At 37.4% G+C, this 24,809-nt stretch overlaps 1 protein-coding gene across 1 annotated transcript in view; it reads left to right on the plus strand.

Moving 5' to 3' along the window:
* LONP2 (lon peptidase 2, peroxisomal) overlaps positions 1-24,809 on the plus strand; it is a 37,366-nt gene that overhangs the window by 6,036 nt on the left and 6,521 nt on the right. Inside the window, exons 5-12 of the mRNA XM_054078390.1 lie at positions 304-467; positions 1,169-1,263; positions 2,844-3,102; positions 9,016-9,157; positions 14,232-14,382; positions 14,898-15,024; positions 16,068-16,201; positions 20,510-20,652. Of these exons, the coding sequence (XP_053934365.1) occupies positions 304-467; positions 1,169-1,263; positions 2,844-3,102; positions 9,016-9,157; positions 14,232-14,382; positions 14,898-15,024; positions 16,068-16,201; positions 20,510-20,652 (1,215 nt within the window). The remainder of the gene's footprint in view (positions 1-303; positions 468-1,168; positions 1,264-2,843; positions 3,103-9,015; positions 9,158-14,231; positions 14,383-14,897; positions 15,025-16,067; positions 16,202-20,509; positions 20,653-24,809) is intronic.

The following is a 24,809-nucleotide window of genomic DNA, read 5'->3' on the forward strand; positions in this document are numbered from 1 at the left end:
CAAAAAATCACAGATAACTCTTTTCAGTTTTGTTCTTGTCTTCCGTTGTCCGCTAATTTAGGATACATGATAAATGCACTTAGGAAATATATGCAGTAAAATAAGAACTGTAACTTTTTAAAGCAGTACTGATAACACCTTGAAGTTATTCATTGAATTAAAATCTCCTGATTTTTTTCTGTGATGGAGGCCGTCCCAGCACCTTATATGTCTTAGTAATGGTTTCCATTCAAAGCTGAAGCATGCACCTATTTGAAAACCAAAACCTGGTACTATTTTCTGGCTCTGTGTTCCATTTCCTAGGTTGTAGCTATTCGTCCTAATAGAAGAATCAATCACATTCCAAGCACTGCAGAAGACGAGGAGGAAGAAGAAGATCATGATGATGTCGTCATGCTGGAAAAAAAGATTAGAACATCCAGTATGTCAGAACAAGCTCTTAAAGTTTGTCTTAAGGAAATAAAGAGGTAGGAGACTTTGTAAGAGTGGTTTCTTCTTATTTTTGCTTCTTAAAATAAATCTTGCATTAACCTTTTCTTATTTGTTGATATGTTTGCATTGGTTGTGTTTTGGAAGTGATTTCAAAAGAATCTAATAGAGCACTGTTTTTTGCTCATAAATTTAATCATTTCAGCTTTTTGGAACATCAGAGGTGATGACAAAGAAAATAGAGTCTTGTAGATATGGTTTATACGTTAATGTAGCATTGAACTGTATGCTCTAAGCCTCTATGTTGTAAACTGAAGATCTCAAAAGCTAAATAACACTGCAGTTATTAATAATTAATTAATAAACTGCCCCAGTGATGGAGTCTTTTTTTTTTTTCCTCTTTTTTTGCTGAGAGGGTAACTGTGCTATCCGTGGTAACAGGATGGTTAACAACCTTTTTTTCAGTGAAGATGCATATATAGTGGTGCATGACTTTTATCATTTCTGTTTGTATCCTATAAGTAACTTATTATTATGCAAAGGCAATTGCCTAATTGAGTAGTGACTTGTAGTGACTAAAAGAGTAGTGACTTGCTTTTTTTAGTATTAGATTGTCAGAAAGTAAGAGGATGTGTTGATGCCCTGAGGTTTTGCTAAGCTTCTGTTATGTCTTGTGGTGCAGAAGAGTCTTACTTCACAGTTAATTCCTGATTAGCCTTTTGAATTCTGTGCATTCCAGATTAAAGAAGATGCCTCAGTCGATGCCTGAATATGCTTTGACAAGAAATTACTTGGAGCTGATGGTAGAGTTGCCATGGAACAAGAGTACAAAGGGTAAACCCTTCTATTGTTGATTATTGCACAGACATTTTAGGACAAGTAACCATCATGTAAACAATATGTACTTAGTTTTGTCTTGCAAATGTCTGTCTCATTGTCTGATCATAAAAATGTCATTAATGTGTTACTCAAGTCATATAGTCTACCTGGCTTAAAGTTCGACCTGCATACTGGATAGCCTGTGTGACTTAGTTGTACATCCAAGAATGTGAATTTAAAAAGTATTAAGAATATCTACACAGAAAAATGAAGGAGTTATTATTTACGATCTGTGCTAGCATGTATCTAAAATCATGAAGAAAAGAGCATTTAGTTTTTATGTCAGACAAAAAAGCTTTTGTGCATTTCTGTAGCATGAGTCTTCCCGAAGAAGGATCTAGTTCGGTATGTCTCAATTTAATCAAGTTTGGTAAGGAATGAAAGGATGAAAAAGCACTATTGTAGTTAATTTTAATAATTACAAGTTCAGGTGTAGTAGAAAAACATGTCAGCGTTATACAGTAGTTTTCAAAAGTTGTGATTAGAAAGTAATACATATGGGAACAGTATGCAAAAATAGAGAGCAAGGAAAGAGCAGAAAACCAAACTTCTCCTACTGACCAACTCAAGTAGATGAAGTGGGCAAAATGACTTTCCAGAGGGTGTGCTGCTGGAGAATAGGATTTTAATTCCTCCTAGCAGCTACTGAAGAATGAGGCTTTTGAATGGCTTTAAAAAAAAAATCTGATTTTAAAAAGAAATATAGCCTAGCACACCAGCAGAAACATTTCTCTATCTTTTGCCTTGTTAATACGCGTGGCGATGAATTTTGGCTATTTTAAGCTCTTGTAAATATTTTCTTCAATCATTAAATTGCAAAAAGATTTGACTATGGATCTTTGCAGATCTCTGTGGTATTATTTAAAAATGAGTCAGGTATTTATGGACACTCATGTCTTAGCAAATTTTTTTTTGTTAAAAGTTGCTCTTTGATCTTGTAAAATTATGCCATGTCACAGGGAGTTTGAAGTTTTTACTTTAAGCGAAGTCAATTTGCATTCACGTGGGTGATGCTTTGGAGTCTATAGCTTACTTTAAGTGTTGCATAGCAAGTAAATCCTGCCTTTGAAGCCAGTAAGGTCTTGCTCTGCTTGCACAATAGTTACAGTCTCCTATCATGAGTAGATGATGAAGACATAGGGATGAATTTGTCTTTTGAGAAGAACTTACAGTCTCAGACTTATTTCTGTGAGAAAGCAAATATTGAAACGTTCAGTTATCATTGAATCTCTGTTCTAGAATAGACACCAATTTATTTTGAACCAGATTTGAATCTGTGACACAGTGAAAAGGTGTTTGTTTTTTGTTTTTAATTACATTATTGGTACTCTGATGTGTCTAGCTTATGTCTGATTTCCTTATTAAAGGACAATTATACCCTTGTTTACATTGTCCGAAATATAGGTGTGTGTCCAGGGGTTTGCATTGGTGAATGTGTTTTGAGAATGTGTTTGTTTCGATTGTTTGTAGAATTAGTTGTTTCCATTTTTAAAGGTAAATGTGCTGATATCTTTTCTGTTGTCAATGATTGATAGATCGCCTTGAAATTCGTGCAGCTCGAATTCTTTTGGATAATGATCATTATGCTATGGAGAAGTTGAAGAAGAGAGTTCTGGAGTACTTAGCTGTTCGACAGCTTAAAAACAACCTCAAGGGACCCATTCTTTGCTTTGTGGGGCCCCCAGGGGTTGGTAAAACCAGTGTTGGAAGATCGATTGCAAAGACTTTGGGTCGAGAATTCCACAGAATTGCTTTAGGAGGAGTCTGTGATCAGTCTGATATTCGAGGCCACAGGTAACTACTATTTCCTTTACTAACTGTGATGTTTTCCTTTCGTTGTTTCAGAATGTATCGATTATTTTCATTGTTTAGCTAATACAGAGAAACTTTGCTTATTTCAAACAGTGGTAGTGATTAATTGTTTTTTCTTGGTATTTAATGGTATCATTCAGGAGAGAATTTTAGTAATGGAAATGCAGGTTTAGTCTTGAGGTACAACCATTATTCTTTCCTTCTGCTGCTGCCCTTTGTTGTCATAGGGGAGAATGGAATTTCATCTGTAGCCATTTCTGTACTTTGAAGCAATTCAGTAGAAAGTCTAATGCAAACTCTTAAGAGTTGGGTCTGATTTTTCTACTTTTTAAGAGGAATTTAAAGATTTAGGTATACGGAATAGCCTGTGAGTAGCAATGCATTACTTTGTACCCATGTTTGTTGCTAAAACAGGAGGAGAAACTGAGAGTGATAGTTAAAAGTTGCTAGAGGATAGCAACTGAGTTAATATCTCAGACTTGTTAGTGTACTATTTCCCCATTTTGAAAGAAAGTTTATGCAAGGACAGCTAAGCTGGAAGATTTCAAAGGGTTTTTTTGAGTGACTTCTCTTAAGACTTACTTTTGGTCTTGCATCTCTTTGTGTCTACTTCTTAATCTTTTAAACCTATTTGTTTATATTAGTCTATTCTCCATTCCTTGCAACTGGAAGCATAATGAATGGGTAATGTAAATAAGTAACTGCCAAACCTCAGTGCATCATTTTTGGTTCCATTAAACATATTTCATACTTATTACATGCAGTGTAGGAAATGTGGGATAATACCTTTGTTAGTGTTCTAAAGATCTTTAAAACCATGTGGTTTGTTTTTTTAAAGTCATGTTCTTGAATAAAATTTCACCTTAAAACAGCAGGTAAATTATTGTAAATTAAAGCTATCTGTTATTTCTTTGATGACATGCAGCAGTTAATTTTGCTGAATGCCTGTGCTGCTACTTTCAGTCATTGGAATATACCATCATTCTTTCTTCAGTTCCAGGTATTCTGTAGGTTTTTTCTGGTTTTGAGGCATAGAAGGGACTATAGAAGGGACTATTGTTATTCTTATCACTTCCCTGTGTAATTTTAATGAAAACTTAAGTGCTGTAATAAAAGTTCATTTTGTGATATCAGACTTCAGACTTTGGACTGTGTAAGCTAGTTGCATGTGTGAATGGGTTGTGGAAGGTGACAGTCCCAGCTGGAAGGAATACGGCAGACTTACTGTGAAACCTTGTGCTGAACAATGCTTAAACTTCTAGGAATCTGGAATATAATGTATTTCTAAGAATCTAGGGAATAATATACTGCTGATTACTTCTTAGACCAGAAGGGGAGAGATGAAAAAACAATAAAACATGGATTTTGTACTTGATGACAACTTGAAAATTCAGAGTTGTTTCATAACCCTTTAGTTGAGCACCATTGGTAAAATGAGCAACGTGCATTTATTCCTGCGCACATTCTTCAGTGACAGATTTGCAGGAGTTTTGTTTTCCTGATTGCTTCATAGAGTCATAGATTCTTAGAATCACTAGGTTGGAAAAGTTGGGAAAGACCTTTGAGATCATCAAGCCCAACCATACTTGGACACGTTTGACACTTAAGAGTTTGTAGCTTGAAAGAATTATCTGTGGGTTTTTTATTAGTTTAGATTCAGTCAGCGTACCCAGCACCTACTGAGGGTTTGTAGATGTGTTTATTTTAACATGGTAGTGCTCTGTGTGTGGGTACGCAATTGTTCTGTAATTGTTTGGCATTTTTACCCATTTACTTACACAGGACTGTGAGGGGAAGTGGAGCTCTGCCATTCTCCTGCATTATTTATTATCTCTGCAATTCACAAACTGTGTTGTTAATCACTCTTTAATAAGTGAAAATTCTGATGTTTCAGATTGTTTTGATCCATACCATAAATAATTTAAAATGTGATTCAACAGCACGTTGCTATTCGAAATGAAACCACTAGAGGCTGTTGAATGCCAAGCATTATAGACATAAGTGACTTCTCCAGGGCAGAGCAGGACTGAAGCCTTTGTAACAGGGAAACCACGTCTTTGAAATAGACTTTATGAGTAAAAGTAAAACTACCATTGACTGTTACTCAATTGCCAGTAATTAGTTTCCCCCCCTTTGTTTAGTTTTGTTTTGTTTGGCTTTCTGTCTTGTGCTTAGACCTAATAAAGAATAAAGATAGATAGAGTCCTGTGGTATTAAGGCTTTAACAAACTTCTAAATTCAGATGTTTGTCTGTCATTGTAATATTTTTGATGGCATTATTAAACTATTAATGCATGTTAGAAAGTATAAGATCATGTTAAAAACTTACTTGAAGTTAGCTGACAGGAAGTATTTGATAAGACAGTTTCTTTTGTCATCGGCAAAGGAAAATGATGTCTAGAATTAGCAAGAATGTCATGTGGTTACCCTTCAACAGATAAGCGCATAGTTTAAAAAAAATCTTTAAAGCAGTGAGTGCAAGCTTTTTGTTGTTACAATCAAACCCAACTATTGCATATTTTTTTAATTCTTATTCGTGTTTTGCCCTGCTTTTCTGCTTCTCAGAATAAGATTTAATCGAAAATACAGCTTTTGTGTAGACCTCTCTCTGTAATGTCCTTTTGCGTGAATAAATCCTCCGAGTTATTCTCAGTCAAGTGAATTCATATTGTGCATCTGATGGCACAGAGAAGAATTGCAGAGGTATTCTAAATGTGGAGGAAAGAGGCTGCTGTTCTCTGAGTTTTACTGTTAAGTAGGCTGATTTTCTAACATTGCATGTAGGAGCCATTCTTTTTCTCCTAAAAGCTCCTTATTAGGCTTTAAAGCTTAAGTTAAGGATTCCACTAACATTGCAGAATGATACTCTGTGTACCTACTAATGTACTCAACATTTTAAAAATGTACTAAATGTGCTAGAACATCAACAAACAAACTGCGGTTCAGTTTCATTTGCAGGCAAGTACTGCCTGAAATAGCTTTCACTTTGGCTGCTTATTACTGTTGTTGGTGAAAGGTGCAGACTGATGGGTTCGGCAGGCAAAAAGAAAGATATTTGAGGGCAGCAGCGTGGGGAATGGTGTTTCAGAAATGTGCTGGTCCGTGTGATGTGTAACCAGGGCAATCGGAAATGCGCAGGTTTTGCCATTCTGCTGTGGGTCATGTGCCTGCAGCTGGGGTTTGTGAATCCTTTTTTGATCAGATGAAGAGTAGCAACCGCTGTTCTGCATTCCCAAAACAAAATCATCATCTTGGTACAAAACCAGAGCTGTTCTATTAGATGTCCTCCAGCTGTTGTTTACATTTACTGCTCATCTATACCATACGTTAAAGTTTGCTGGTTTACGTTTGTTGTTAACTTGTGTTAAAAAAGAAAATAGTTAAAAAACCCCAACCCACCCTGAAGGATGACCTAGAACTTCTTTCCAAGCAGATCGCTGTGTTTAAGATCTCCTCAGTACTGGTGTTTTGTTTTATACAGGAACGCTGATCTTCTCTGGGCCATGTGGGTGTGGTTTTCTGTTCTCAAAAAGGAAAGATGCAATTGCACCGTTTATTTTTAGTGGTGCTGGTGAGATCACTGTGAAGCTCTTTCTTTTTCTCTCTCATCTCTGTGTGAAGCACTGTACTGCCTTTGCTTTTCCATTTCTAGAAGTTTGGGTAGTTTATTTCTGGCATAGGGCTGTGATGGAGGCTCGTTCAGGTGCACCTGTGTGAGAAAAGGTATGACTCCTCACCAGTGCAGCGATGCTGGCAGGAGGACACAGCACAGCCCTTTGTTGCACTAGAAAAAAACAAACCTCAAACAGCTGCTTTCACCTCTGAGAGGAATAGCTTTGCTATTAAAAAGATGGATACATTCCCATATGAGGACAGGCTGAGAGAGTTTGGGCTGTTCAGCCTGAAGGTGACAAGGCTCCTGGGAGACCTTACAGCAGCCTTCCAGTGCTTGAAGGGGGCTATGGGAAAGCTGGGGAGGGGCTCTTCATCAGGGACTGCAGGGACGGGATGAGGGGAAACAATTTTAAACTCAAAGAGGAGAGGTTTGAATTAGATATTAGGAAGAAATATTTGACTGTTAGGGCGTGGTGAGGCACTGGCACAGGTTGCCCAGAGAAGTCGTGGATGCCCCGTGCCTGGAAGCGTTCAAGTCCAGGCTGGGTGAGGCTTTGAACAACCTGATCCAGCGGGAGGGGTTGGAACTGGATGATCTTTAAAGTCTCTTCTGACCTGAACCATTCTATGATTCTATGTTTCTGTTGTTGAAGGAATGTACCAAGCAAGAAAGAAGAGTGTTTAATGTTAACTCATTATGCTATCCTATTACTGGCAGAAGTAGAATGTTAAAAAGTCAAGCTGCATTGTCTCTGAAGCATATAAAATTATTTACTAGTGCAGTAAGCACCTTTTGTGGGGAAAAAAGCCCCAAACCACCACCACCAATAGAACTGCCACCAACAACAGAATCACCTCCAACAACCAAACAACAACCAAAACTATAAACAAAAAAATAACAGCAAAAAACCCCGAAGAAACCCCAAAATTGCTACAATGATTAATTTGGTTGCACTGGTAAATTATTCACTTCAATTCTGTTTCAGTCTTGTAATTTTCTGATCGCGTTTTTCAGAATCCTTTCATTCTTTTGGCAAGGTTGAATGTGTGCAGATGGAGAATAAAGTGGCGTGCTAGTATAATAGCTCCCCTATGCAGATTCTTGATCTGTAATAAATGTTATGTAGTGTAATGCTTAGCGGTGAGTAAGACTAAACGAAAGCAGTGAGGTGATAAACTATTGCCTGCTGGCTGCTCCAGACTTTAGCAGCTGTTTCATGAAGGTGGTAATAGGCAAACTGAAATTCTATTGCATTTCTGGCTATTTAGAAGATCTTAAAGACTTTTATTTTTGCTCAGATCTAGAAGTAAATACAGTAACTACAATTTGTTCCCTCAGTGGTTAAATATTACATGGAACTAACACCATTGTTGTGTGGTTTGAGTTGGTTTTTTTTTATATTTTAAGTCTTTAGTATCTTTTCAAATTACTCCCATGGTATTTTTGGTTTTGTTTTTCTAAATGTCATCCTGTTTATTTTGGACTGCATTAAAACAGATCATAGAGCAAAGCAGGCCTGTTCTGCCTGTCGGCTTTGTTAAGGTCATGAGATGGGTGCTATAATTCAGCACTTCATGTATCTCTTTCTTCTTGAGGGACCAATATTTCATACTCTTCATTGTAGTATTTTGTTTAGTTATGGCACAAGCAGAAGTGACTGTGATAAATGAAGCAAACAAGGGATATATATACATGGAAAATGTAGTTACTCTATTCATTGTTAGGAAAGTTTTTTTGAATAAATTCAGACTCATAACTTTTTTTGTTCTGCTGCACTGTGTAAGTTTTTTATTTCATGTTGAAATGACATCATAAATACAATTATTCTTTGTGGATATTAATTAAAGCATACTGTACATACAGGGGACATGGACAGTTCAGCATGTGGGGAATTTTGCCCTCATTTGTAACATGCTGTGTAAACTCTGTTGTGACAAACCCCCAGTATCATAATTATTAAAATGTTGGTATTAGTGAGGTTCCCAAATCTGCTTCTGCTAGTTCATACAGTACAAGGATGTTTGTATGAAAACATGTAAGATGCCTGCGAGCCATAAAGTTTGAATATACTTTAATTCATAATGTTTATCCTTCCAGGCCAACTAGTACACCACGGAACTGGAAGTTTCATCTGCTGATATAATTGTTTATATCACTTCAGATGCATATTCTGTACATTTATCAACTAGTTCCAAAACGTTTTACTGCTTATTCTTATATTTGAGTTTTATTTTTATGTGCCTGGCCTCTCTTTCCCCATATACATTTATTTCTCACAGGCGCACCTATGTTGGCAGTATGCCTGGCAGAATAATCAATGGACTGAAGACTGTTGGGGTTAACAATCCAGTATTCCTGTTGGATGAGGTTGATAAACTGGGGAAGAGCTTGCAGGGGGATCCTGCAGCAGCCTTGCTGGAGGTAAGAGATGTTGGACTACAACCATTTTTTCATTTGTAATTAAAAATAATTAATATACTGGACTAGGAAGGGAAGGTTCACTGGACAAAAGATAGCAGGACAGTGCCAGCTTTTTTATTCAAATGCCAGCTACTATGTTTTGACATTGGATTTCTGTCAGTTACTTGTGTACAATGCAAATGCTGTTGTATAGTCTGCAAGGTGAGATGACTCTCAGTGATTAAATACGAGGATGTATTTTGTGCTAAGCTTTTTGTATATTTTAAGACTGTACGAGCCTTAAACATCACTTACTTGGAAGACTTAAAGACATTGTTTTTTAGTGACCAAATGCTATAAGAAAGAACTGTAGAGCAACTGCGTGGTAGCTGGACTCTTTTGGGTTTTACCTTTCTTTCTTGAAACAATTTTAATGTGTTTTTGAAGCTTTTGATGGTACAAGCTTATACAGGAGCTAAGCATTTTACTTAGCATCTAATATGGACTAGTTGCATGTTTGTTAGCAGCAATACTTTAATTAGTGGTGTGATTGACTTTCTGAGCTTAACCTTTTTATTTACGTCACAGATCCTCACTCTGACTGATTTTGATGTTGTGTTTGCTTCCTGTGAGAGTCAGCTACCGAGTGTGGGTTTTTTTCTGAAATTCTGGGACTCAGACCAAGATATAAATGAATCCAATTTTAAAGTATGTGGTGTAGTTATTTTATCACAAGTGTTTAGAGGTGTTAAAGTTGACTTGGTTAAAGACACAAGATAAATCTAGGAGATACAAGTAAGGACTTCGGTGAATGAGACCCTTGTTGGAATATTTTGTAAATCCATCCGTTGTTGAGGTGTTATTTAGGTTAGTTGTTGGCATTTCAGGAGGCTAAAATTTCAGTGATTATGAAGTTTAATTGGGACCTATGCCTTGCAGGCTTTGTGTTTCAGAGGAGTCTGTAGCAGAGAGCAGTAATGAGTTGCCAGAACCTTCTTTCTCTCTTCTTTTTCCCAAGAATATAGTACATGATGATATCTCAGTACAATTACTTCTTCCGCTGACTTGCACGTTCAGCAATTTCATTCTAGCACTTTGCTGGGGAGAGGAATGAGCATCTCCTCAGGTATGAGGGGGAGATGAAGAACATTGCACTTCCCCAGCATTTTAGTGCAGAAGGCTGTGTACATCTTCCTGTATTAGCACTGGTGATGAGGAAAGGAGGGAATGAAGAAGGTAACGGCACAGCAAGGCTGAAATGCTTGAGGATGTCCAGAGCAGGTGTACCACAGGTCCACATTTAGAATTTCTGCTGTGTTTTTACAATGTCTCACTCTTTTTTTTTTTTTTTTTTCTTTTTCTTTATGGCTGTAGGATCCTATCACTATTTCAGCTGAACTGCTTCTGTGATTGTTCGTTACTTCTTTCAGTCAAAAGGAGTTGGGTTAATAAAATAAATTTATGCAAATTTTGTTGGCTAGCCTGGCTCACTTTCACTGAAATGATTTAGAGCATAAGCCTGGAAGCATCTCAGTTGTCAGACATCAGGTGTAGTAGCTTGTGTAGCCGGGCAGTTGTAGGTGGGGATGAAAGTGGCTCTGTTAATATTTGCCTACAGAGTCATTCTAATGACTTTTTGACTGACAGTGCTTAGTACAGTAATTTGAGTATGAAAAATGCTCCTTAATTTGAGGTGTCACGAGCTCATCTGTATGCTCTATGACTTATTGCAAATGAAATGTTAATTGACATTCTACAGATATCTTTATTTTCTTCCTGCTAGGTAGTGTAAAATTACTGTTTTGACAAGGCCAACTAGTTCTCTGCGTATGAACAGCTTATCATTTGAGAGCTCTGTTTTGATCTTTGCCTGTTAACATGAACTAGTAATAATTTAATTGTGCTAGAAAAATTCCATGGCGTCACTTTTTTAGCTTTTAAATATGACAGTTATGGTCCTTTACCCATATATTTCTCAAGTGTGTAGTACAGATTTCTGGGGTGGATGAAAAGCCTCTAAGTGCAAGGAAAACAAGCCCAGGGGAGTGTAACAAATGTTTAAATGCATTTTCTTTGTACTTTTCACTTGCATGTTTTTATTTACTCTTTGCTGTTAATGGTAATGAGCTCTGTTTCTGAGATTGCTTCTGTCATTTCTCCTTTAGATATTGAACGAAGTTGGCGTAAATCTAGTCAATGCATGGATAAAAAATACCTGACAGTGAAATTATGTCAGCGTATTGACTGTTGTTTGCTGGACAGTCAAATTCAGTAATAAAGCAATAATTTGGCATTTCTTGGAAAGAGAATAACTATTTTTGGAAGTGTTCCAATCGTGAATCCAGATCTGTAATATTGTTAATTTTATTCAAACTTTGCTGTTTCTTTTAATTTGTTTTTCATTTCCTGTCTTGCAGTAGAGAATTAGCATTTCTGTTTGTCTATCACATCAAGCACCTGAGGGCAAATGGAATTTTTTTTTTTAAATTTTTTTGTTTGCAATTTTTTATACATTGTTGCTGCTTTGCAGTATTTCTATTTCCCATATTTTAAAACCACATTCTTGGTGGTATTCAACTCAGCTCCTGCAATGGATTATTCCAGTTGAGGCTTGTCAGATTAGCTTCCAAGTGTCTGCTTGGGCTGCAGTCTTTATGTAAGTCGTTGCTAATTGACCATTAGTTGCATCTGGAGAAGTAATTACTCTATTAACCATGTCTGGGCTGCTCCCCTGTGAGATCTGTATATCCCTCTACTGCTGTCTAAACATCCTGAAGCAGGTGTTTTACCTCTTCTAATGGAGAACTCTTGCCAGAACTGTTATGCCTGGGCATAACAGCTTAATTTTCATCTGCCTGGTGTGGTTTACATTGTTGGAAAGTCTATCTGGAATGAACAAAGGTGCTTATTATGTAGGAGAACAAACAATAGTAAGCAGCCACCTAACTGGCACACTTGTTTTTCAGACTACTGTTTCCTTTTTGGTAAGTGCCATCATTAAGGACAAAAAGATGTGCCTTAATGTGTAGGTGTGTTAAGTTTTCACTGACTGTTTACAATGGGATATATTCAAGAAGAAAATTGCTGTACCCTGTAAGCTTGGAAGCAAAGCTCGATGTTTTATAATTGCCAGATATGTGTTTATTCCTTTATTCCTAGTGCTTGTGCAGAGTTATTGCTTAAGCAAAACAGAATGTCTTCCTATTTCCAGTTACTGTTCATCTGCAAGAGAATGTTTTAGTCTAAATTTAGATGACCTCTGTTTAAAACAGAAGAAGACGGAAATGAGTCCAAGTGCTTGATAGTGAGTATTTGTATGCAGGAAAATTAGACCAGGAGCATAGCCAGGGAATTAAATGTTCATGGAACTTATTCTGGGTTTTGTGGTAATAAATACAGAGAAGCCTTTGTATGCATGTGAGCTGTCAGCTGTAAATTAACCAGGATCTTTTGTTCACTGAATGTTCTTTTTGTACTTAATATTTTTGTGTTAGTTGAATATCTTTGAAAACTTCTGGACTTTAGCATAGACACCAACCTGAGGAACAGCTGTACTAGCTTTGGAAAATCTGTTTTAGAAGTGTAGGCATGGTAGTATTTTATGTCTTATTTTAAGAAATAGTTACCATGACAAATCTTATTAGTGCAGAGAGACTCTAGCCCTTGATTATAGTTTCCTTTTCCTTTATTGGATAGTACAGTTTGTGCTTGAGTACAGTATCAATATTTTGTGTATATATATATATATGTAATATAATCACCAGCTTAGCACTTACTAGGGTTTGTTTCTTTCCTAACCACCTAAGAAGTGCTCAAATTCAGTTTTTTAGAATTATCAACACTGTTCTTGGCTATGATTCAAGTTGCTAAGACAATGGGTGCGTTCATGTGGGTATAGGCAGATAAATTATTTTGACGGCAGTGTGCTATTTCTAAGGAGACTCATAGGTCCCATTATTTGTAATGTGAGAAATATTCATGTTGGTGTATCATTGAGAATTCATCATATAGGAAGGAAAAGCGTGGCACTACTTTAAAGGGGGTGTGGGAATGAAAGTGGTTTTAAGTGGTGATACAGAAGCCAAGCATAGATTGCTATATGCAGTGAACTTCCAGTGTTCGGCACTGTTTAAAAAACTACAAGAAGGCACTTTAGTACAGTCACAATCCACATGTATAGAACATTTATCACCTAATGTAGAAAAACAGGCTATTCAAGTAATAGCTTAAATGTATGCAAATGTTGCATTAGCACATATAACCAGTGCTAGGAAGACAGCAGGAAGCAATAGGAAGGCAATGCTGTTATTTAAGCTGTAGTACTACTTATGCAGTAAATTTTTGAGGTTAGTCATCCTGTATGTTGTTACTCTCTAGTGCTGGTTTAATTTTGTCTCCGTTTTTTTTTTTATCACAAAATTTGGGGGAAAAAAAGAAAAATTCAAAGGTCATGTTAAGAAGGCCAAGGTTCGCTTCGAATTGAGATTTGCATGGAGGGCAATAAGGGGAGCTTCTACTACTGTATTAGTAGTAAAAGGCTGGACAAAGCTGAATGAGTGGGACAGGTGATTTAGTGACAGCAGGTGAGGCTGAGAGAATCTGTGTTCTCTTCTGTGGTCTTCACAGTGAGATCTCTGAGGCTGATGTGATAAAAAGCAAGAAGAGTTACCAGCAGGTGATGAGAGTTGGAGTCAGAGATTGCTTGAGAGAATTCTACCCATGGGAGCACATGGGCCACTTTTCCAAGGCTGCTGAGAATCCTTGAAAGGCCCCTCTCAACCATCTGTGAAAGGTCACGGAGATAGCTTACAGGGGGTACTTGATGACTGGAGAAATGCTGCAGCCATCCTTAGAAAAGGATAAAAAGAACTAATGGGGAAACAACTTTTTTTTTTTTTTTTTTGCATGTGGCGTGGAATGTAGTTGCAGAGTCATTGGAGTGAGGCAGGTTATTGAGGGTCAGGTTTTAGTAACATTCATAACATATTTTATGAGTGTAAAATCGGATTTGACAAATCCAAAGGGATTATAATGAAACCTGCATATTTACTTCTAATTGAGCAACTGTATCAATTTTGTGTTCCCTCTTGCTAAGGTCTTGGATCCAGAACAAAATCACAGTTTCACTGATCACTACTTGAATGTAGCCTTCGATCTGTCCCAAGTCCTTTTTATAGCTACAGCCAACACCACAGCTACCATCCCACCTGCTCTGCTGGACAGAATGGAAATTATTCAAGTTCCAGGTAACACTACAGTGTTTTTCCTTAAAGTGGCAACTGCAAGCCCTTAAACAATGTTAGGGTGTTTTTCCTAAAATGAAAAGCAGATCCTTAAGGTGAGCCTACCAGGAATCTAGAGTGAATGGCCAGCATTGTTAAGAGATGAGTTGGGCTGCCTCCATTATGGCCTCGGTTATGAGAATGAAATTTAGCTTTGCATGTAGGAAAATTCACTTCCAGATATGTGGAGATACAGTGATACATTCTATAACAATGTTTTCACTAATTGATGTGTTTGTATTCTAACTGGCTGTGGACTGATGCATCTTTCTAAGATTCCAATAAGGAAAGAGCTTTGAAACACTTAAAACATGAATAACGACAAAGTACCAGACCAACAGCCTTTTAAATTAGAGCTGGTTTGGGGTTTTTTTTGTTTTGTTAAATTCAGTCAGGTATAATTATAAATGATAGGAAATCTGATTATATTGTAGTGCATAGCCAAAAAGATTAGTCAGTCTGTGCTTTTTCTTTTGAAGGATACACTCAAGAAGAAAAAATTGAAATTGCACATAGACACTTGATTCCTAAACAGCTTGAACAACATGGCCTGACTCCACAGCAAATACAGATTCCACAGGTAACCACTCTGGACATAATTACCAGGTAAATCTGTTATTCATTGCTTTAAGTTTAAATAATTCCTTTTTCTGGTAACTAGAAAATCATTTATAAAGTGATAATGCAAAACATTTCTTAAGATCTGTTGTCCTTAAGAGCTACAGAAGTTCAACAATTGTTGATTTATGGAATTGTGCTTTCCTGAACTCTGTCTGGCTCTGTGATCATCCTTCCCGTTCTAGACAATTCCTTGCTCTGGCTCAGAGTGTGGCTCACAATCAGTTCTGTTGACACAGTTGGCAAGGCACTACGGATAAACAAAACCACTTGAAGCTGATATTGCTGCAGTGTTCGGGGTGTGAAGCCCTGGTATTGGCAGCAGGCAACCTTTATTTTAAAGAATGAAGTATTTCCATAGAAAAAATGGAAATTAGCATTTTGTTTCTTGTGACTTGATGGGCCACATTTGTCTAACAATTGGAATTAGGTTAAAAAAATGTTTGTTTTTTTTAAGTAGCTCATATACCTTAGAACTACGTTTTTGTTAGATATGAGAGTGAAGATATTAATCAGAGCATCTTTCAGACTTGAAACTATCTCATTTCCAATGGAAAAAGTGTATCAGTATTTAATGAATTGAAGTAGTTTTAAGACCAGAAATGGCATTTTGGCATTTAGTGAGTATTATTGTCTGGCGTTTCTTTTAAAATCATAGACTGACAGAAAATATTCTTTTCCAGTCAGTTCCTCAACTTTCAGTGAACTGTATTTTGAGTTTTGAATTAGTTCTTCTTTTTAATTTCCACGGATCTGAGAAGAGCTCAGTGCTATTGGAACATTGTTTGATATTCGCTAAGATTTGACATCAGGTCTTAGTCTTGTCTTCTTCCCACTTGGTAGTTAGTTTTTCTTTACAATTTTATCAGCAAGCCACGATTATTTTGATATAGCATGTGATATTTTTTTTCCTGCTTATTAGAGTATCCCAAGGTCTCACTGCCTTTCCCATCATCTTATTTGGATGTATTTTTAGAAAGAAAGTGTGTTTACATGCAAAGGAAATCACTTTTACAAATTGTCTATTCTAGATACACTAGAGAGGCAGGAGTTCGCTCGCTGGATCGAAAGCTGGGAGCTATTTGCAGAGCAGTGGCAGTGAAAGTGGCAGAAGGACAGCACAAAGAAACAAAGCCAGATCGTGCTGAAGTGGGTGAAGGAGAAGGTGTGTATCTTTTGCATGTTTTATTAAAAAGGAAACTTCTAACGTAGTCACTAGGAAGCTGATTTATCACCCTTTTCTCCTTTTTTATGCTTAAGGGCTCTGTTTTTAAAAGGTCTGCAAATATAGTGACATTCTTGTTATGCATGGTTCGAGTAGTGCTGAATTATGGTTTGGGACCTAAGTAGAGTAATTTCAGCCTGCCAGGTTAGTACTTCAAAAGTACAATGGATCTGTTTCATATCTTAGGTATGTAGTTATGATTTGTGTATGTTTTTATGTCTTCCTAGACTTCTTTATCTAAATCTTTCACTTTTTTTCTTTAATGAGGACTAAGCGTGGCTTTAGTTATTCTCTTGAAAGAGGTTCTTAAACTGTGCCGTGCACGCTCCGCCAGCTCAGAACTCGTGATTTTGTAGTACTGTAAAATAAATGTCTGCTTGAAGACCTTTGGAATCAGAAAGGTTTAGTGGCTCTTTTTATGTGCCGTTTAAGACTGCACTTGCTCTGAGTGACTTACCAACTTCAGTAAGTCTGTTCTTGTTCCCCTTGTATACAGACAATAGTGGTTTATCATTCCGAGTCAACCAACAGACTGAATGAAAACTAAACATCAAATTATCAAACAGTAAAAATGCTCAGGTAAATAGAATCATAGAATGGTCCAGGGTCAGAAGAGACCTTAAAGGTCATCCAGTTCCACCCCCCTGCCATGGGTAGGGAAGGGGAAGTCAGGTCCTTAATCCAGTTCATGTGCTACATGCGACTAGTGTCTGCTCCCTTTTTCATCCCCAAATTAAAGTTTGGTTTAATAAAAGTGAACATCCATACTGTCTTTGGTAAAACATACCGTGCAGAGCATAGATGGGTGTGCTTTCATTCCAACCAGTCGCTGATGGAGCAGTTTTCTGTTGAAGGCTTTGGAGTGTTCATTGCAGCACTGGGTGTCTGCAGGAGCCCACAGTCGAAGGCAGATGAGGAGTGTGAAAGGACAGAATCTGAACCTGAAGCTGCACTTTGAAAACATGGATAGTCTTTATTGTCTGTAAAATCTAGCAAGCAGAGCGTTGGATGCTTTGTTTGTTTGTGTTTCGTTAAAGACTTCAATGAGTCTGGTTGATGCTTTCTGACAAGAATACTGCCACACTGTCAGAGAACAACTGTGTGCCAGAGGAGACCGGAAAGCAAAAACTGCAGAATGGCTGTTTACTTTTGCTTCAGAATACTCACAAACTTAAAATGTTCAACATAACGCCTGTTGGTTTGATGTTGGGAAAGGTTCCACAACTAAGCTGATGTAGAAGAAACCTTCAGGTTTTAACATCTGTACATCTGGAATAGCTCTGGACTGGTTTAGAGAAGGACAAATAAGGAGACTCTTATCTTTTCCGTTAAAATAAGGCAGCTTACAAGTCCCCCCCAGCTTTCAGAGAGTAAGTCCTGGAGGAGGAAATGTATAAATGATATTTATACAAACAGTACTAATAATTAGAGTATATGAAGAAGAGTTTTACTTATAGTAAAAGCCTTTATAATTTGTCTCTGGAAATCTTTTTATTGAGTGATCTTTAAACTTTACCTGGCCTTTTTTTCTTAATTCAGTATTCCACTTAGGAAAATCAAATCTTCTTTTACCTTGTTGAGCGTTCTAAGATCATCATAATGTCTGTGGAAACAGCAATACCAGAAGATTGAATCTGGTGTACCAGTCAGTCTAGGGTCAAGTAGATTCAGCTCGGTTTTCTCTGAATGTTTGACTTGGAGAAAGCAGATACTCACAGTAGCAGTGGCTGTGCATGCATGAATGGCTGTGCAGTTTAAATTGTCTCATCTAGATTAAATGGAAGAGTTTTTAAGATATATTTATTTGTATTTTCCATTTATATTATGTACATCTTGTCTACCTTCTCTCTCCCTCTGCTGGATAAGTGTCATTCTGCTCTTCAAGCCTTCTCATAAAATAAATGAAAGGTCGGTTCAGAGCACAACTGATACTCTAAGAAGAAACATTTTAGTAGTAAAGGAAAGAACAAGAAGAGGTCTCCATCCAGCGAGAGAGTTATTTACACTGTTAAAAGTAGATGCTCTTAAAATTAGTACTGGTTTTGCAACTTACCAAAGCCAAGTGCAAAGAGAAACTGAGTGCTCCAAAAGAGGGCAAAATGCCAGCATTTTTGGTTGACACATAATTTGCAGTAAGCCCAGAGGAAACGAGCTGTGAAGAGTTGCCTTTGTACTGACCATAAGAAAAAGCTGCGTTAACAAAAGGGAGTCCAAGGGACAGGTGGCTCCATAGTTAAACTTTGGTATTAGGGAGACATGGATAGAATGCTGCAGGCTGCAAAATGTGTTTTATTTTGTACTAAGAATGTGCTTGTACCCTCCTGTATTTTTAGTAGAACATGTCACTGGTTGGGAGTGTATGAAAGTAGGACACTTTAAGAAAATATTTTTGTTTAGTTTTCACTCAGTCTTTTGGAAATAACCAGGTATTTAAAATAAACCTCGGAAATACCCCCAAATATTTGCAAGTTGATGCAAGTAATGGGGTTTGTAGCTTAAATTTATTTCTTGGGAACTTTTTTCCTCTTGATTAGTGGACGTTCGTGCAGTTGTGCATAGTGATGATTTTTTTTTAGATTTCATATAATGAATGTCACTGGAAGAACAGTTAATCAAGTTGTTGTCGCTTAATAGTTTGCAATTATTTCTTGATTTTTCTGTCTTTATTTGCATGTAAAGACCTATAGATAATTTTTGCTTTGCATGTTTGTTTGTTATGGATGTCAGATTGAGCCTCTGCAGTTCATAGGTCATGAATTGTGAGTATGAGAGAGCAAGCTACAGGCTTCCCTTGTAGATTCTAACTTGTTAAAGCATCATTTGTATACGATTCATAGCATCAGAATAGTAACATGGTGCCTGGTGTGTTTATTCAGCTGAGTGCCTCCTGGCTTGTGGGTTTTTAATAAAAGTTGAAATACATTAGGTGGTAGAACCACAAAATTTCCATCATTACATTGATTAAATCTGATGATTAACTCTAAGTGGAGCATCTGTTTTCAAGGCTTTGTAAACACCAGGCTTTTGACACTGTTTGATGGTAGGCTCTAAACCAGAGGGCACCTGCCGCAGCAGAGCTGATGCTGGGGGAGATGCTGTCCAGTCAGGTTAGCGCGTTTCAGAAATGCATGACTGGAATACACTGGTGGCTTTGTCTTGCCTTCCTCGCTCCTTTGATTCCTGTGCTTTAGGATGAAGTTGGCAAGTGGAAGACTGTTTGCGTCAGTCATTGAATTTGTACAGTGAACTTCAGCAAAAGCAGATGGAGTCGTTTTTCAGACCTCTCCAGGGAGTCATCCTTGTGTACAGTAACGCTACCTGATATTTTACTGAAAAACTATCTTAGATTTATGAGACACTCATCTAGTCTCTTTGACACTAGAAGAAATTCTAGGAGTCACAAAAATATGTGAAACACTCCTTCCTATTTTAATGCAACTGCCGTGAGAATACAATGCAGCAACTGTGCCCTAAGGCATTGTATCATGATACAACAGTTGAAACCCGGAGTGGAAAATTATTTGCCTAATTCAGACTTGAAGGGAAGTTAGGACAGGTAATATTTAATAACTATATGTGATAAAATGAGGATTCTTTCTATGTTGAAAGCAAGGCTTTGAGAATACTTAAAAATTTACATAAGCCAGTAACAAAGTGCAGTTTATTCTGCTTTTTGTGGATGACGCAGCCACGTGACAAAGCAGTGTAGGTAAATCTGGCCAAAATGCTCCTACTTCATTTGACAGAACTTAATTATTAGTGTCAGAAGTTAAGCATGTAAATGCTTGCAGAAGGAGACCACAGAGAGCGCATGTAAAACATATGTAAGAACAACAGTAGTTGTAGCTTTCAGTGTTTCCACATCAGCTCCATATTCTATATTACACTACATTAAACATTAGTCTCCTACAAATACTGATTCTATGCACGGATGTGATGAAAAGTGCCAAGTCCTAAATGAACTTAATGTGTTTTGGTATTTGACCTAGTTTAAAATGCATTTAAGCAAGTAAGTTGCATCTGTCAGTGCCCTAGATTTAGTTATTATCTTTGCAGAAGAGTTAAAACATGTTTTGGCTTAATAATTAAATTTTGATGCCATATTATCTTTTATTTGACAAGATTTTTGTGAAAGATGGTTTAAGCAGACTTTCATGAACTTTCTGAGCATTTCTTTGCATATTTTATTTTTAATTCCTGCGCCAAGAAAGGCTGCTACAAATCCTAAATGAGATGTTCTTCTCATAGATTGCAAAGAGCATGTCACAGAAGATGCAAAACCAGAATCCATCAGTGATGCAGCTGACCTGGCTCTCCCACCTGAAATGCCGATTTTAATTGATTTCCATGCTTTAAAAGATATCCTGGGGCCACCCATGTACGAAATGGAGGTAACATCCTCATTTGTTTCTCTTTGGCTGCTGTTTCTGTCTGGTTTGACTGGTTGTTTATTTTACTGATATCAACTGAGTCTATACAATATTAGCTTTCTAAAACAATGTGTTAGCAACAGAACTGTGTTTCTTTTTGTTCCACCAAGTGTTTTTTTCAGCCAGAGAGGTTTTTATTTTGTTGTAATTCAGTGTACATACTAACATAATGGCATAGCTTTCTCTTCGGAAAGATGCCTGCGGCAGCACTCTAAGAATGTGGTGGTGTTTTTTTCAGTTTATAACAACTTTGCTTTTGTCTGGGGGACGTTTGGTGGTCTTGGGAAAGATGCCAAAAGTAGAATCCAGGAATCCTGTCTCTGAGGCAGCTGTGTTAAGGATTGTCCTGCATACCTTCTTAAAGCCAGTCAGCATTTTGGGGTATTAAAACCATTTCAATTTGCACCAGAAGTTCTCAGACATTCTTTAGATTAATATGACTCACAGCTATTAGAAATGTTTTATGATCAGTCAGGCACCTCGAGCTTCCTAGTACCTGCTCTGTTCCTCGGTAGACATATTGCAGGATTTTTCTTGTTTCCTCCATCTGTTTTTGGCATTTTCATAGAACATAGCAATCAATTAAGAGTAGTCTGTTATTTTGGGATTCTCTTTTCACCATTTACATTGCAGTTAATCTCTGCTTTACTTCAGGTCCATGTGAATCGACCAAGTGTAGGAGTGTGTATAACACTATGACAGGGAACCAGTTGCTGATGGAACACTAAATTTTTCTTTTATCCTGGAGAAAAGATCAGTAAAGCACTAAGTTATGGAGAAAATAGAAATGCAGGGAAAACTTCCAGAAGAGACAAAACTTTTAAGAACTTTCTTTTGATAATTCTTCTCTCCTGCATGAAAGAACCAGACACCAGTGGGATTTGGAGGACAAAAAGAGTCCAAGAACTATAGGGGAAAATGAAGGATCCTTAAGGAATGAGTCAGTTTTTAGACCTGAACTGAGGTTTTTGGATATGAAGATTTTATCGTATTCTTAATGAAGAGACAGAAATGAGGAAACAAGTTGAAAGAAGGCAGCAGTATTGATTGTGCTGGAGGAGGATGGTGGTTGCAGTGGAGGCTGGGGGGAATGGGAGGCAAGGAAGATCAAGTGATCGACAGACCAGTACCTTATGACTCTCTTAGCTGAGTTTTTTCACACTGGTCGTTTGTGTTCCGATTTCTTTTACTTTCAGAAATTAGAAGAAATTGCTCATTAGGCAAATGACTTTATTGTAAGCAACTCATGTTATTTATTTTCATCCCTCAGAAACTGCTATACCCCATAATAAAATCACACAAGACAGTTCAGTGCCATTTTAGTGAAGAAAGTGGTGTGGCTGTCAGCTTGATTTGCAGTGACTGTGGCCATCAGATCATTTGTAATACTCCTGTGGACATGTTTCCTAGTCAGTCTGATCTCTTTCTCGCTACCTGACTTTTATAAACAGTCCTGAAAAATAACCTGTGGATTCTCTGTCTGAGAAATAACGTTCTATCTGAATTTTCACTTTGAAATACACTGCAGACTTCAGACATCTGGTCTTTAGAGCTAAAGCACTGCAAGGTAACATGGCTTTTTCAGTGCTTGAATTGCAGCTGCACATAAAGCCGTTGTAGGAAATAGATCTTAATATTCAAGGAAGCGCTTTGATTTCTACAAGCGGTGTTTATTAGTTTCAGAGAGGTGCTAAAAAATAAATTGAATTTTGTAAATTTGTACAAAAGTTCTGGTTAGTTGAAACCATGCTTCTAGTTCCCAGTCAAGAGTAGAATTAATTCAAATAAATACAAACTTATTACACTTTGAAAAAATCAGATTGTAGGCCAAGAAATATGCTTGCCCTAACATTCTGCCGAATTTTCAACTTTTTTGGGTTGATTATTCATTGACATTTGATACTGTGGCTGTGTTGGTAAATAACTTCTGCTATTTTGTCCTTCTTTTACAGGAGTAAGGAGTGCAAGAAAAGTTCATAAAGTAGGGTTCTTAATTCCAAGTATACATATGCACAAGTGCTGGCTTGGGTTTTTTTTGCATGAGCAGTTGCCAGGAATACACATACAAGCATTTTGTGGATCTGCTGGCCTGTAGAAGCTGAAATAGCACTGACTGAAGCTTTTGACCTGGGTATCAAAAGTTTTTTAAACGTCTCCATATTTAGAAGCAAATTAAGTAGTGCATAAATAGAACGAGAGATGAATCCACACAGTATCGATTCCCTGGGCAGCTCAGGATTTATTTTCCTGTACTATTTACTGGATTTATTATAGTGACTAAATAATTTTCAATACATGATTTATGATTTTTTTTTTTTTTAGTATAAATTTAGTATAAATTGTTCAGATAGCCACATAACTCCTGCTCTGATGAATTTCCCCAACTAGCCTGGTATTCCTCTGAATTTTCAAGTGCCCCCAAGGTCCTTTCAAATGATGAGCATCGCTCTGATCTCACTGACGGGCATTTCAGATTGGCTGCTGATGTTGTTTCTGATTTTGTAGTCTGTCTCCTTTCACTATCCAGCCTCGAATATTGAAAGCTTCTCCTCGGACCTGTGTTTTGCCCTTTATAATCAGTTGAAATAAAGATACAATGGAGGCAGCCACCGTGTTAGTACTTGGATGAGACTGAGTAAATAGAACTGAGAACATGACGTGACTTAACTGATCTGTTCTCCTTCAGGTAATACCTTAAAGAAGTGATTCACCTTTTACCTTTTCAGCGCATTGCTTGTATATTTTCTCCCAGCAGAAAAGCGTGACAGAATACTCAGCTCATCCTTGTAGGATTCATTCATTTATCACAATAAATAATCTTGTGTGTCACCCTACAGAATAAATGTTGAAATAAATTACACACTAAGGCTTTGGAAAAATAATCTTGACAGTAGTTTAAAATGTCAAAGATTTAATGAGACGTTTCAGCACAGCACACTTTTGGGGTAAAGGTTTTGTAACGTAGCCAGAGTGTTGATAATGAAGTATTTCTCTTTTGACGTGGGGTGTAGCTTCTTTTCCTTCCCCTTCTTTCTTTCAACTCGTAATTCTTCTCTGTTAACAAAACATTACCGGCACCACAGGAAGGCCCGTCAGGATTAGGCTGTGTCATCATGATGTGGGTGAAGTTGAAGTGGCAGAAGCTCTAGGTCAGTGACATTGCCTGTTCCAGGAGATGAAAATGCAGATGCCGTGGAAGAATCACTCTATTGCATGGAACATATGCAGTTCTAAATATGGAACAAACCAGGCTGTCTTTTAGAAACAAAACCTGTACAAAGCACAGGTTTAGACAGGCATTTTTCTCTGTGGTGGTATTTCTGGGAACTCCTCCTCTCCTCAAGGGAAGCTGCTGTTACAGATTTTGCCTGCAGTGGTTTGCAAGGGGATGAATCAGCAGAGCAGAGGAGAAAAAAGGGTTGTGCAGTTGGGTTGGGAGAACCTGTGGAAGTACAAGAAAGATACTAAAGGCCAGCAAGTAGCTTCGGACTGGTTCTCATTTTCCTGTTATGAATCAATGTCTTAATAGGTTTTTTGTCAATTACACTGACTGGGAAAGTAACTCTAAGCCTGCAGACGCAGATGATGTCTCTTTTCCTTTATCTTGGAATAACCTTAAATATTTTAAAATAAATGACTGCACTAAATGTTAAGGCTTTAATTTTGTAGTGTCCAGGCAGCTAAGATGCATCTGGCAATGTGTTCATCTATGCAGATTACAGCTAAATCGTAGCTGGGTTGGTCTCATCTGCAAAAATTTTCAAAAAACAAGACTGTGCATGTCAGCAACCTCTTTCTCCATCTTCTGACAGACATGACCAGTCATCAGCTGATTCTCATGGTGATTTTTAATTGAAGTTGTTTAAAAACTGTAAGTAAGGATTTTTTCTAATTTAAATTCCTCTGAATTCTTGTGAGAAGAAAGTATTCAGAGGTGCCAGGAGCGATTGAGTCTTGTGGAGCTCACTGTAACACTTTATAGGTATGTTTAATATAAGAAAACATGGAAGTATTTCATGGTTGCATGGAGTTTTCTGTGTGTGTTTTTAGGGATTTTCAAGAGTCTCTTGGAGACAGGAACCAAAGCTGCCAGGTATTTTTTTTTACATCTTCCCGTC

The sequence above is a fragment of the Cuculus canorus genome, chromosome 13, assembly GCF_017976375.1.
Source record: "Cuculus canorus isolate bCucCan1 chromosome 13, bCucCan1.pri, whole genome shotgun sequence".
NCBI classification, from domain to species: Eukaryota; Metazoa; Chordata; class Aves; order Cuculiformes; family Cuculidae; genus Cuculus; species Cuculus canorus.